This window comes from Cavia porcellus, unplaced genomic scaffold (assembly GCF_034190915.1).
Source record: "Cavia porcellus strain 051 isolate PalLab524CR breed Dunkin Hartley unplaced genomic scaffold, mCavPor4.1 scaffold_25, whole genome shotgun sequence".
In the NCBI taxonomy this organism is placed as follows: Eukaryota; Metazoa; Chordata; class Mammalia; order Rodentia; family Caviidae; genus Cavia; species Cavia porcellus.
The window spans coordinates 27,791,697-27,804,698 of record NW_026947508.1 but is presented as its reverse complement, the minus strand read 5'-3'; the positions used below and the strand labels follow the sequence as shown (position 1 = coordinate 27,804,698).

General features: G+C 48.2%; 1 protein-coding gene across 3 annotated transcripts in view; it reads left to right on the top strand.

Moving 5' to 3' along the window:
* Kiaa0319l (KIAA0319 like) overlaps positions 1–11,393 on the top strand; it is a 103,862-nt gene extending 92,469 nt beyond the window's left edge. For all 3 annotated transcript variants that reach the window (XM_013153878.3, XM_003471422.5, XM_013153879.2), the window contains 5 exons: positions 2,573–2,715; positions 3,763–3,885; positions 4,404–4,494; positions 5,445–5,536; positions 10,158–11,393. In XM_013153878.3, the coding sequence (XP_013009332.1) occupies positions 2,573–2,715; positions 3,763–3,885; positions 4,404–4,494; positions 5,445–5,536; positions 10,158–10,345 (637 nt within the window). In that variant the 3' untranslated portion in view covers positions 10,346–11,393. The remainder of the gene's footprint in view (positions 1–2,572; positions 2,716–3,762; positions 3,886–4,403; positions 4,495–5,444; positions 5,537–10,157) is intronic.
* Positions 11,394–13,002: the final 1,609 nt, after the last annotated feature.

Genomic DNA, 13,002 nt, shown 5'->3' with positions numbered 1-13,002 from the left:
GCAGACGTGAGGGGTGTGCTCTGCTGAGTGTCAGTGACAGAGCAGAGGACAGGATGCTGAGATGGTACACATCAGAGCTCTGCAGAAGCTGGTACTGTAGTACTGTGGGGGATCGGATGGAAATGCACCTTTTAAAAACAGGAAATAACTCTAGCCTTTTTTACCAAATGAGGGAACAGTGTTGAGGAAAAGGAGGTGGTGGAGGTGGGAATTAGTGGAGGCTGGACTGAGGGCTGAGGGGCTCTGGAGCTAGGAAGAGGGGGCTGTGCCCTGGCGGAGGTGCCAAAGCCCTGTGTCATTGGCGGCAAGTGTGGGGGCAAGGCCCTTGCCTCGGGATGGAGTGAGGTGGAGCAGGTAGAAAGTGGTGAAGTGCTGAAGGTGGGAGGGAGCTCCCGGGAGGACTCTGCTCTGGAGTGACCCTGGAGTCTGAGTCCAGGATAGAGGGGAACAAGCAGGAGCACCGTGGCTTCACTCTCACTGCAGCTGTGCACACACCCACTCCAGCCTTCATCCCCAGGATGATGATGCAGTTGGTCTGGGGCCTGGGCGTCTAAAATTTAAGAGCTCCACAGGGATGATATGCAGTTGGGCAGAGACAATGTGGTTAAGACTCTTCCCTTTGACTGACTGATTATTGGTTCATTGATCGATTTTGGGGTAGGCTCTGTGATCTGGGAGTAACAGCAGGGAAGATGGTTGCTGGCAGTGCTCCGGGCTGATGGGAACCGGCTGGGCAGAAGCAGTGGGAAGAGGTTGGTGCAAGCACTGGTGAGAGTGTGGTTTGGAGTTTGCTCAGATGTGCCACACTGCCTGTGGGCATGCGGGAGTGAAAGGTACCTGGACTTCTCTGGGTTTCTGGCTTGGCCTGGTTTGCCTTAGTTGAGGACATGTGCTAGCGGGGGAAAGCACAGGCCTGGCCCCCAAGCCCCCGCCCCCCTCCATGTGAGCTCTGTAAAGCGCATAAACTGCTTATCACAACCTGGTGTTCACCTGGTGAATATTCTATTATGTTTTATAGGAATACTGAGGATTAGTAAGATAATGTTTATATAAGTCTCTAACACATAGGGCTTATCACCACAAGTGATTATCACCACAGATGTTTTTGTAAGTGCATATTTGCAAATCATAAATGTCATTCATTTTGGGGGATTGGCATACATATATATCTTGCCTAATTTTGGTCCCTTTACTCCTCATTCCCTGCCCTCCCCACTTATCCTCATGTTTTTTTCCCTTCAAAAAATTTGCCTTTTTGTTTCCTGCCATCTCTCCTTGATTTCACTTTTATTTATTTACATCATAAATTTATTGAGATATGTTGTACTTGAGGCAGCTGGGAAAGATCTGAGGTCATTATTCATGGAAATATTTTCAGGTGCAGATAGGTCAGTGTTGGTTCTATGGGGAGAAGAGATTAAGGTTTGAGCATTATTGGTATAGAGATAGAAATTGAAACTATAACCATGGGTTCGGTAACTGAGAGAAAAGAATGGGAAATGGGACACACATCTTTTATAGTAAAGATTTATTTTTTGATTCTGGAACATGTAAGGCCAAACCGTTAACTTACTATAAAGCAAGTATTTAGTTGAGGGCAGTGCTTCCTAAATCTTTACATCATGCTATATATAGAAAATAGTTGGCTGGGGATTTAGCTTAGCGGCATAAGCCCCTGCTTTGCAAGCGTATGGTCATGAGTTCGATTCCCAGTACCAATTTAAAAAAAAAAAAGAAAGAAAATGGTAGTGTTTACATTGCAGTTAGGGATAAAAAGACAAGGTAACGTGTACTGAAAGCTGTTAGACCAAGGCTAAGTATCCCCAGCCACCCTGTATACTGAGAGAGGGTCAGTATCTTGAGCATATCTATAAACCACATATGAGCCACTGACTGGGAAAGTTCAATTTATAAGATGAACATGAAGCCCAGACAATCAGAAATAAAGGGCAAGGCCTGGAGAGTGGGTTTTATGCCACCCAGAATGTAAGTTCAGGCAAGGTCTGTCTTGGAGAAAATGACAAACAAAAAGCAAGGAGATTCTTGACATGGAATAATATGATTTTAAAACCAGTCACACTACTGTATTGGATCCTCTTTTTTGCTGTCACTGTAATAGTCATTTTGACTACATTTTGGCCTCTAGATAATCTCAATGCTTTGCAACAATTTATATTTTACAAAGCACTGTTATTTGTTTTATAAGTAACTGAGCAGCATCCCCATCTTGGTTATGAAAAGGCTGAGCACAGGATGGAGCCATAACCAAGTCTCCATCTTCTGATCCTCCCTTAGTTGGGCATCTGAGGGCATTCTGTTACAGTTTAGGCTTTGGAGTCAGATGTAGCAGGGTGGGGATCTGGCTCTGCCGTAATTAACTGTGTGACCTTGGGCAAGCACTCAACCCATCTGAGCCCAGTGTCATCTTCTGTAAGACAACGCTGATAACACCTTTCTCACTGGCCTGCTGCGAGGGAATGCACAGCACAGATGGAAGGGGCTTAGTAAACAGTGGAAGCTGCTACTGTTGGGGCTCACTTTTGCTCATTCATGTTGTCGCATGTCTTTGCAGCACCAAGATGGTATTTTATGTTCAAAATGAGCCTCCCCACCAGATCTTCAAGGGCTATGAGGTGGCAGCAATGCTCAAGAATGAACTGCGGAAGCAAAAGGCAGACTTTCTGATATTTGGAGCCCTGGAGATCAATACCGTCAGTGAGTAATTTGGGAAGTCGGAAGCCAGAGCCTACCCTGGTTCTTAGCTCACCTCCCATGCCGGCTGTCCTTGGCCTGACCTCCTTTTGGGACCTCAGATTCTCCTTCTCCTTCACTACCATGATCATGAAGAGCCTCCGTCCAGCACAGGGGTTCTTTCTTGGGGGCCTGTGGGTACCTGAGACGCATTCAAATTGGCTGAACTTGAATGGGTAAAATTGTATCTTTATTTTCACTAACCTCAGACTGCAAGTCATGACGTCCTTCAATTATGAAGGAAGGTAGTACAAGAGAACCTGTGAACTTGAAGCAGTAGAAATCACACATAATTTTCTATCATGTTACTTGACAAAATATCATTTTTTTATTTACCAGTACTTCTTTTTTTTTTTTTTTTTGGCTTTTTCGTTTTTACCGGTACCAGGGATCGAACTCACGACTGCCTGCTTTTGAGGCAGGCGCTTATGCCGCTGAGCTAAATCCCCAGCCCCTTATTTACCAGTACTTCTAATAACAGTAGTTATTAGACCCAATAATAGATCTGTTTACTTAATATTTTAATAAAAATGAACACATTTTTAAAAAAAATTTGTTTTTTAAATACTTAAAAATCACACAAAGAGCTGGCATGGTGGTACATACCTGTAATTCCAGGACTCTGCGAGGCTGAAGACTGCAAGTTTGAATCCAGCCTGGGCAAATTAGTGACCTAGAAAGACCCAGCCTCAAAATTAAGGATTGGAGATGTAGCTCACTACAAAGACCCTGGGTTTGATCCTTTTACCACACACACAAAAATCTATATGACTGTTTCCTGTGTAATCTTATATTAGAGTTCTTCTGAGAAGAGGTATATAAGACATAAAAGACTGACAGTCACTGACACAGAAAACAAGGGGGACAGCAGCTGTCTCCCTGGTGGCCTTGCTGCTATCGCCCTCTCGGGGCAGCGCGGTGACCACGGCCTCAGCTGCGTGTGGAAAACTCTTGGACCTGCCACTTTTGTCTTCCTGAACCTCTCTTTCTCCCTTTCCCTGCCACCTGCAGCATGTCAGCTGAACTGTTCTGACCACGGCCACTGTGACTCGTTTACCAAACGTTGTATCTGTGATCCTTTTTGGATGGAGAATTTCATCAAGGTGCAGCTGAGGGATGGCGACAGCAACTGTGGTGAGTGTGTGTGGCTTGGTGCCAGCTGCTTTGGCTAGAATGTAGAGCTGTGCTGAGGGGGTGGCTGTTGATGCTTCCGAGGCAGATGAGCAGGCAAAGAGAACTCTGTGTATTTTCTGTTTGCAGAGGATTTCTCCTCCTCCTCCACAGGTTAGAGAAAGCTCTGAGGCAGTCACGTAAGAACCAGGCTTACTTCAGACCACTCGCTGTACCCTGCAGCCCCGTCTGCCCCGCTGCAAGGCTTCCTGTTCCTTAGCTTCCCCTGCATGGTTGGCCTAATGGAGCCGCAGTCCTCTGTGAGCCTGTGCTCCGGGCATGGCTGCAGTGCCTGAGAGCACTGCTGGAGCAGGGCCTGGGAAACAGCACATTTCAGAAGTTGGGAGCGTCAACTCTTGCCTTCCCTAGGAGCCCCAGGTGCCTTCTTGTGCACAGTATGATACCACCTCCTGCCTGAGATGGGCTGCCCTTACCTGTCTTCCTTCCTCTCTCAAGTCTCACTATTTTGATTTGCTTTGCAGAGTGGAGCGTGTTGTATGTTATCATTGCTACCTTTGTCATTGTTGTTGCCTTGGGAATCTTGTCCTGGACTGTAATCTGTTGTTGTAAGAGGTAAGATGGATTCTCTGTTGAAATTCACTTGGGCTCCTTGGCATGGCTTCTCCTCAAAGAGGTATGTGGCACCTTCCACATGGAGGGACAGGACTGGATTCTCAGTCATATTTAGAGTGGTTTGTTGCACCCAAGGCCCACACAAGATTTCTCCCTCAAGCCCTCTAAGGGCAGCGGCACACCCATCCAAGAGTCTGTTGCTAAGAGATTTGGCACCACAGGGTGGGAGAGTGTGGACCAGATTGCATTCAGATGCGTGTCCTGCGATGGTTCCCATCTCAGTCTCCCACCTGGACCCCAGAGTTTTTATTCTTTCCTTTGTGGTTGGGAATTGCACAACAGGCTTTCACACAGTTGTAGAGTCACCTTTGTGATATGTGCGAACTGCTGTAGGGTTCTTCTTATCTATAATACTGCATAGTTACTTGCATGTTTCTCATTATTAGTAAGTATGATTTCTATGTTTACTGATAGCATTTTGTAGATTATGTCTTTTATACCTTTTGCCATCTTCTAGATAAGGAAACAGGCTCAGGAAAATCACCCATCTAAGGACACAGTAAGCAACAGAGCTGGGATTTAATCTGCAATATTACCTCATATAAAACTTAGAAAACTAAAAGATTTTTAAAATGTCTACCAGCCAGAGGCAGCCATCATTAATGACTTTCTCACATCCTCAGCAGAGATTGCATTTTCTCTCTGTTTTCACCATCCTTCTTGCTGCTGTGGCAAGATGAGACCATGTTAAGGTGCTCATAGCTCCCTTGTGTTTCAAGGATGATGAGGAACATTGTTGATAAACAAATCACAGTTGCCTCCTTCCCTGGCCAAAAAGTGAGGAGACACCTCTCCCCTAGGGTTCCCTTCCTCATAAGAAGCACCCTGCATGCAACGGCGCTTGTCCTGAGCCACCCCTCCTGAGCAAGAGTGGGAATTATGTTTTTTAGGCAAAAAGGAAAACCCAAGAGGAAAAGCAGGTACAAGATCCTGGACGCCACCGATCAGGAAAGCCAGGAGCTGAAGCCAACCTCTCGCACAGGTAGGCCAGGAGCTGGCTGGCAGCTAACAGTTATCTGTGCTGCAGAAATATTTTGTACCCTTGCCTGGTGAGAATTAATGGCGATTGAGGGTTGCAGGGGCCCTGAGGTGCAGGAGCCACATGCAGGCCAGGGGATGGCAGGTTCCCTCCATGGTGCCTTCCTTTCCTGCTCTGCTGGGAGCCAGGCCTTCTTTGTGCTTAGGTTCTCAAGCTACTCTGCGTGGTCAGGGTCACAGCCTTGGTCCTTTAGCCCTAACCAGCTTGTCCTCTCCAGGCAGAGTTGAGATTAGGGCCAGGATCTGCCCACTTGTCTTCTTCTCCCTCCTTCACCTGCCATTGTAGGGCATCCTGGGCAGCTTCCCTGGTGGCTGCAGGAGCCCTGGATCACATGTCAGGTCCTTCCCACTGGAAGGGTTTCCTACTGCACAGGTACCGTGGTAGCAGCAGATCTGGGGATGAGCCTCCCTTCCTCATTGGGCTCAGTCATTTGGTGAGGTCCTCTTCTTTATGCATATTACAGGACAGGACCTCAGTCCTCTGCAAGTAAAACTATTTTCACAAAAAGTGTTAAATTAGATTAAAGTTTCATGTTAAGGGAAGGCTGTGGGATATAGGCTCTGCACTCAGAGAATCTCAGCCTGAAGGGAGAAGATGCCTCCGCAGAGTGTGTTTTCAGGCAGGCATCTGGGCCCTACATCTGTGAGGCTCCGTTATGAGTTCTTTGGTCCTAAAATGAGTCCCAAGGTGGGCAGAGGGAAGACCAAGAGCAAAACCACCTCCACATGGAGGCCAAACCTGACTTTGCATGTTAATTCCGGTCATGTCCCTCTGCTCCCAATTTAAAATCTTAGTGTGATTTATTATTTTTAACCCAAAAAGCTTCAATTTTTGGTCAACACAGTCTTTGTGAGCTTACATCAGTTCACTTTTCTGGGATCTTTCTTCTTGCTGATCTCTGTCTATTCTGAACAAGTTCTGCTGGTTTATGTGTCTGTCCAAAAAATGTCTTTCCCACCACCACTCCTACCTCCCAGAGTCACAGTCACAGATAAATAAATGTGATTGTGAAAAGTGTTAAGAAAAACACTGAAGCTGCACCTGAAGCTGAGTAGCTATGAGTGAGGCCAGTGCGCAAGACTGGACTGTGGGAAAAAGGGTAAAGGCAGCCAAAGGCCCTGTCACTTAGGGGGCAGAGGACATTCAAGGGAGTAGATGCAGGTGACAGGCTGAACAGGTGAGCTAGAGTGAGTGGACTCAGCTGGATGAGTGAGCAGGGCCTTTCTGTGGTTCCTTCTAATGAAAGTGAGGAGCTTCTGTTTTGGTGGGGGGGCACTATTGGGGATTGCCCCCTACCCCACCACTGAGCCACATCCCCATCCCTTTTTATTTTGAGACAAGTCAGGGTAAGTTGCCCAAGCTGGGCTCAAACTTGGAATCCTTCTGCCTCAGCTTCCTTCTGCTAGGATTACAGGCATGAGCTGTCACATTTAGCTTCTTGCTTTTCTAAGGGGTGAAGAACTAAGCTTTTGCCTGATTTCATGAGACGTGACATCTTGAAAGTTCAGGAAAATTAGCCTGGTGACAACATATAACCAAGCTGAAAGGGAGAGGATAATTAGGGAGGTCAGTAAGGAGAGTTTTGCAGTGACTCGTGGAGGAGGTGATGGTGACTTTGCTTGGTGTTAGTAGTACAAGCAACTCAAGGGACAGACAAAGTCAAGGCTCACTTCTAACCCCAGAGGCAGGGAATGAGTGTTGTTAGCAGGATAGGGCATCTGGAGCAGTGACTGAGTAAGGGGAGAGGAATTAGATTGCACTCAACAGGATGGTCCCACATGGAAGTCCCAACCAGAGTGAGCAGTTTCTCTCCTGGTGAGAATCAGCACTGTAAGTGGTCATAGCCCTGAACAGGGAAAAGCCCAGGAGCCTAAAATAGGTTAGGTATGGGGTCTGTGGGTGTGTACTGTAGTGAGCATCCATGTTTGCTGCCACCGGGGTCTCAGAATGGTAACTTGGTCATTCCCAGACACCTAAAGAACTAGAGCAAAGTGGTGAGTGTGGCCATGGTGGGAGGGCTGGGCTAGGGTGGAAGGCAGATGAGGCCTTAACAGTCCCTTTCAAAGCTGAGCAATGACATCTGGGGGTAAAGAGGGCCCAGGCTGCCTCAGTTGCAGCCAGAAACAGGGATGAAGATGCTGGGCCTGGTGGTGGTGAGGGTCTTGCAGGAAGGTGTGGGCAGAGGGTGCTCTGGCACTGAGGTGCCTCTTCTGAAATGGGAGTGGATGAAGTGTGCTAACAGTGCAGACCGGGAGGTGAGCACAACAGACTACGCAGGGTGAGAGCCCCTGGAAGCTGGTGGCGTGCAGCTCACCACAGCCATAGGGTGACACTAGGTGAGGGACAGAGCTCTGCTCTTGTGGGTAGCATGTGACCGAAGGAATGGTGAGGTCTGCTGGCATCTAGTGTGACCAGCTAGAACTTCCCTACAACTGCAGGCTGGGAGGGGGACTCAGGACTATGCTGAATTAGGTGTGGGACTAAAGAAGTTCAGCTTGAAGAAGATGAGTTTGGGGGAATGTAGTGCAGAGAGGTGAGGTGTGTGGCAGGGGTCTGGAGAGCCAGGGCAGCACGCAATGTGCAAATAGGGTGGCCCCACTAGAGTGACTTCTGGGGTTCTGGGTACCAAGGGCTCTAGGGCTCGTGGGGATGTCTACCTCAGGAGACAGGGTCTGTATTCAGCAGCTCTAGCTTTGTACCTGGTTTTGTTTGCGCTTCTAGTTTTTCAAACTTTCTATTAAAAGTATTTAACTTAGGTTAAATCACATGAAACTGCTAATATTTGATTTTTGGACCTACGAAGATGGCAGTTTTGTGGTTCAACCTAATAGTACAAAATTCTAACTATAATATGATAGGTTTTCACTAGTGAACACACCCATGGAAATAGCCTTTCACCCTCCTTTGTACTTTCTGGTGTGTTCCCCTCATTTATTTCTGATATCTTGAGTAGCAGACATGGAGTTGTGTTCAGCTCCTTTCACTGAACAGAACAGATGACGTTTCTCTGTTGTTCTGTATTAGCAATAGTTCATTCATTCACATTGCTGTTGAATTTCCTTTGTGTGAATAAATTTATTTGCATTTGTACCATTGATAGACAACTGAAATTTTTTTCGTCTTATGAGCACTGTGAATATTCTTGTTCATGTCTATGGTAGATACATATGGATTTGTTAGGTATAGACTTAGGAATGAGGAATGTGTTGTTGAGCCACACTGAACGTGTGTCCATCTTGTCATTTTTCATGGGTAAATTTCATTTGGCTCTTCAAGCTGAGCAGGAGCTAGTGGTGGGAGGGCTCTGTTTGAATCTGAAGCTGTAGAGCCAGGGATGGATCTCCCCAGTGTGTTCCTGTCCTCTGCAGTTATGGCCCAGTGGGGCTTTGGGAAAGAAAAGAGGCTCAAGTGGGTGCTGCAAGGGGAAAGCCCCCAAAAGACACAGGTAGGGCTGAGTCTGACCTCTAGAGGCCAAAGCAAGGCCTTTCTTTTGGCCTGGACATTGTATTGCCCACTATCCCCACCACACTAGAGACGCCTAGGCTTCCCGGTCTCTTCTGTGGTCATGCTTTTTTGCTGCCTTGCTGCTCAGAATAAAGTGACCATGCAGTCATGTCCCATGGCTCTTTGCCTAATGTGGACGAGGCTGAGTAAGCCGCTTGCTTGAGCCCAGGGCCCACTGCATGGAGAAAATCACACATTGCTGAGGTTAGCAGGCGCATATGGTTCCCAAGTGACAGAGCCTGGAGTACTTATGGCCTAAGGCAGGCTGGCCAGGCAGGGCTTCTTCTGATACTTTGGAGAATGAATGCTGGATAATGAGGTCATGGTGTTGCCTGGGCAGGCACAGCTCATCCAACCATCTGACTGATCACCATTTTAAGAAACAAGCCAGAACGATGCCAGGGTAGGATCTTCCACTTTGCAGTTGCTCTCAACTTGCTTTGCTTTCTCTGGAGTGTTCTGCACCAGTCAGAGGGCAGCCATCCTGCTGCTGAGTGGGATCTTCCTAAAACCATTTTCCACTTCAGTCAAGCTCTCCTAGCCAACCACACATCTGCATCCTCCCTCCCCTCAGTGCCCACCCTGGGAGGGCAAAATACACTGAGAGCCCATGAAGCCCATGGCTACATGGAATGAAATTGTATCCTCATGCTGTAAGGGACAGTGTCCATGCAGGGCCAGGAGACACTCAAAGCTCACTCCACAACTCTGAATTCCCTATGCTTGTTTGCCTCCCATCTTATTCCACCCTGATAAAGGTGGAATGAAGGGACCTGATAAAAGAGTCCAGATCAAAAAGGAAACAGAATGCCACTGGTGGCCAGCCCTAACCAAGGCTCATGGCCACAACAGGTGAAGTCCCAGCAATAGAGCACAAGTCTGATCTCCAGGTTGTGCATTCTGTGATTTCTCCTAGTGGTCTCTTATAGCCATCCAGGCCTGAGACCAGAGAGGGGATTGGGCTATCTGTCACCCAGCTCTGCAGGCTGGGCTGAAGGTATGGCTACAGCTCAGAGCTGGGGAGGTTTGTCCCTGGACACCAGGTTCCTCTTCATTTCAGGTATCAGACAGAAAGGCCCCACGCTGAGCAGCAGCCTGATGCACTCCGAGTCGGAGCTGGACAGCGATGATGCCATCTTCACGTGGCCAGACCGGGAGAAAGGCAAACTCCTGCATGGCCAGAATGGTTCTGTGCCCAACGGGCAGACCCCACTGAAGGCCCAGAGCTCACGGGAGGAGATCTTGTAGCTCGCTGGTCTGTTTCCTCAGGGTGGGGTTGGCAGTGCCAGGACCCAGAGCCCCTCCAGGCTGATTCCCTACCTCCCAGGTCTTTGGGCAGCTGTTCTCCCAGCATCTGCCATGCACTCCCCTCGACCCCCACCCAGAACTGCTGGTACTTGAATCCACACTCTCCAGAATCCCTGAGCGAAGCTGTGAAGGAAGAGGTTTTCTCTCTGACCTGTCCAGTAGGCCCCCCAAATATCCTCACCTCAGGGCCTCCTTTTTTGCACCATTCCCCTGCCCCCGCCCCCGCAAGGGCATAGCCAGCCTCTGGCCTCCTCTCTGACTGCTTTGTAGCAGTGCTGCCCAGCACCTCATGGCGGGGGATCTGTTGTGCTCCCCCCACACCCAGCACAGAACTAGACACAGAACCAAAGGCTGCCAGCCTTGTGGCTCCAAGGTTCTGGTCACAGCTCGTTCTTTCTTCTCATTTCTGGGACAGAGTGTGCCCTCTAGTGGGGCCAAGAGGAAATGGCATCCCTGCCCCATTGCTGCTGGCAGGTGTAATGCCTGGCCCCTTGCACTGGAGCCCATCCCACTCCCCTGCAGCCACAGTGAGAAGGGTTGGCTGTGTCAGGGGCTGCTGTATCACAGCAGCCAGGCTGCATGCAGATGGTCCCCCTCCACTTCCTCTGACCAGCACATGCTGCTTCCAGGCTCAGGCCACTGTTCTGTCCCCAGATGAGACAGCCACAGACTGGAATGTCATGGCATGAGAACGCATGTGTGTGACTAGCCCTCTATGGACCCCTCTCTCTTTTTGTGTTCCTTGCACATGTATGTGTTGAGTGCCTGCGTGCATATCAACTTTTCATAGGGCTCTGGCTGCTCATAAGCAACTCTGACTTGGAAACACTTACAGCTCCTTGGAACGGTGACTACCTGAATTCCTGTGGCCCATCACTGGCTCCTCAGCCACATAACCGAGTTGAGGAATGGGGAGTGACTTTCAAAAAAAAAAAATGATTTCTACTACAGTCTGTTGTGAGATAATTAAAAGTGCTATTTAATTGTGTCTGCTTGCCAGTATGCTGTTTTATGTTACATCTCTGATGTGTGTCACTCTGCCCCCACCTGTACAGCCATGTGAGATCTTCACATCGGGTAGGAGTCCTGGGCTTGCCATCAGCAAATGTGGCCTGTGCGAACAGCTCTGGAGGAGTTGGGCAGTAGCCATGGGGCATAAGAGTTCACTAGCTTTGGAGGGAGATTCCCTTTGGACCTCATTTCCATATCTTGTTTATCTCAGACAGATCAGTGAAGAATATTTTTATGTCAAGTTTCAGAATGAATAATTCTTACTCCCCATTTCTACACACACAGACACACACACACCCTGAAACTCCTGTCCAGGCTTGGTGTTTTGGGTTCAGAAAACAGACACATTCCTGCTTCCATCGCCACACATCAATTCTTCTGAAATAATCTTGAACTTCAGGAGCCTGACAGTCCCTGCTGTGGCCAAAGTGAGCTTGGTTAAACATTCTGCCACTTTCACCAAAGGTCTCCTGGTCTCATTTTTTAGAATGTTCCAGAAGAAGCCAAAGGAGCAGACTTTTGCTTGTCTCAAAGGCCACTGGGTACTTTATGCAGAGGAAACTTACTCACTAGGAAGCAACTCTCCTGGAAACACTCAGGGCTGGCTAACTATGGCAAAGGCCTTTCTGCTCAGAGATAAAGGTGAGATTCTGACTCACTTAGTGAGTGGCAGGATCTGCAGAGGCCCTCGTGTGCACACACTGTAAGAAGGCGCTCCTGTCAGAAGCTATCAGCTGACACAGGAGTTTAAGGAGCCTGAAGCAGCTTTTCACTCCTTAGTGGAACTCGTGTTGACTGGCTCAAGGGGGCCCTGTATATTCTCTGGTCAAACTGGGCCAATACTGTAAGCCCTTTCATCTCCCTGTATCCTAGTTTGTGGCTGGTGCTGAGGTGGGTTATCTGAGGTCCTAGTTTCTGTCTATCTAGCCTTGGGCATCCCCACATAGGCATGGCTGGCTAAGTATGTCCCTCTGTTCAAGTGTTGCTAAACAGGCAAAACTCCCTCTTTCTAAGGAGCTCAGGCTTGACATTAACAGGATGTTCATTGGGCTTCTGTCTTAGTTACTTTTCTGTTGCTGGGACAGAATGCCCAACACTCATAATACCCACAAGTTAAAGGAGGAAAGGCTTATTTTTGCCCATGATATGTAGAGATTTCAGTTCAGAGTCAGCTTGCTCCAAGGCAGGGTGGCACTGCAGAGAAGCATGCCAGAGGAGAAACAGTCCATGGCAGGGCAGGCAGGAAAGTAGCAAAGCAGTAGCAAGAGCAGCAGTAGTAGCAAGTATCCTTTTTCTTTTTATCCCATCCAGGCTATGAGCCTTTTGGTGGTGCCAACCCACACGTGAGGTGGGTCTTCCCATTATCCACACCTAAAACTATGTTAAAACAATCAGTAGGCTTATTTAGTACTACACATCCTTAATCCCAGTAGCACATATCCTAGATCTACCTATGAAAAGCCCTACCTATGAATGCATGAAGCTTTTGGAAGACACATAGATATAAGCTATAACAGCTCCCTTGATCACAAGAAACAAAACTCACATTACTTCTCACAGGGAAAAGGTCAGGCCTTGGCCAGCCT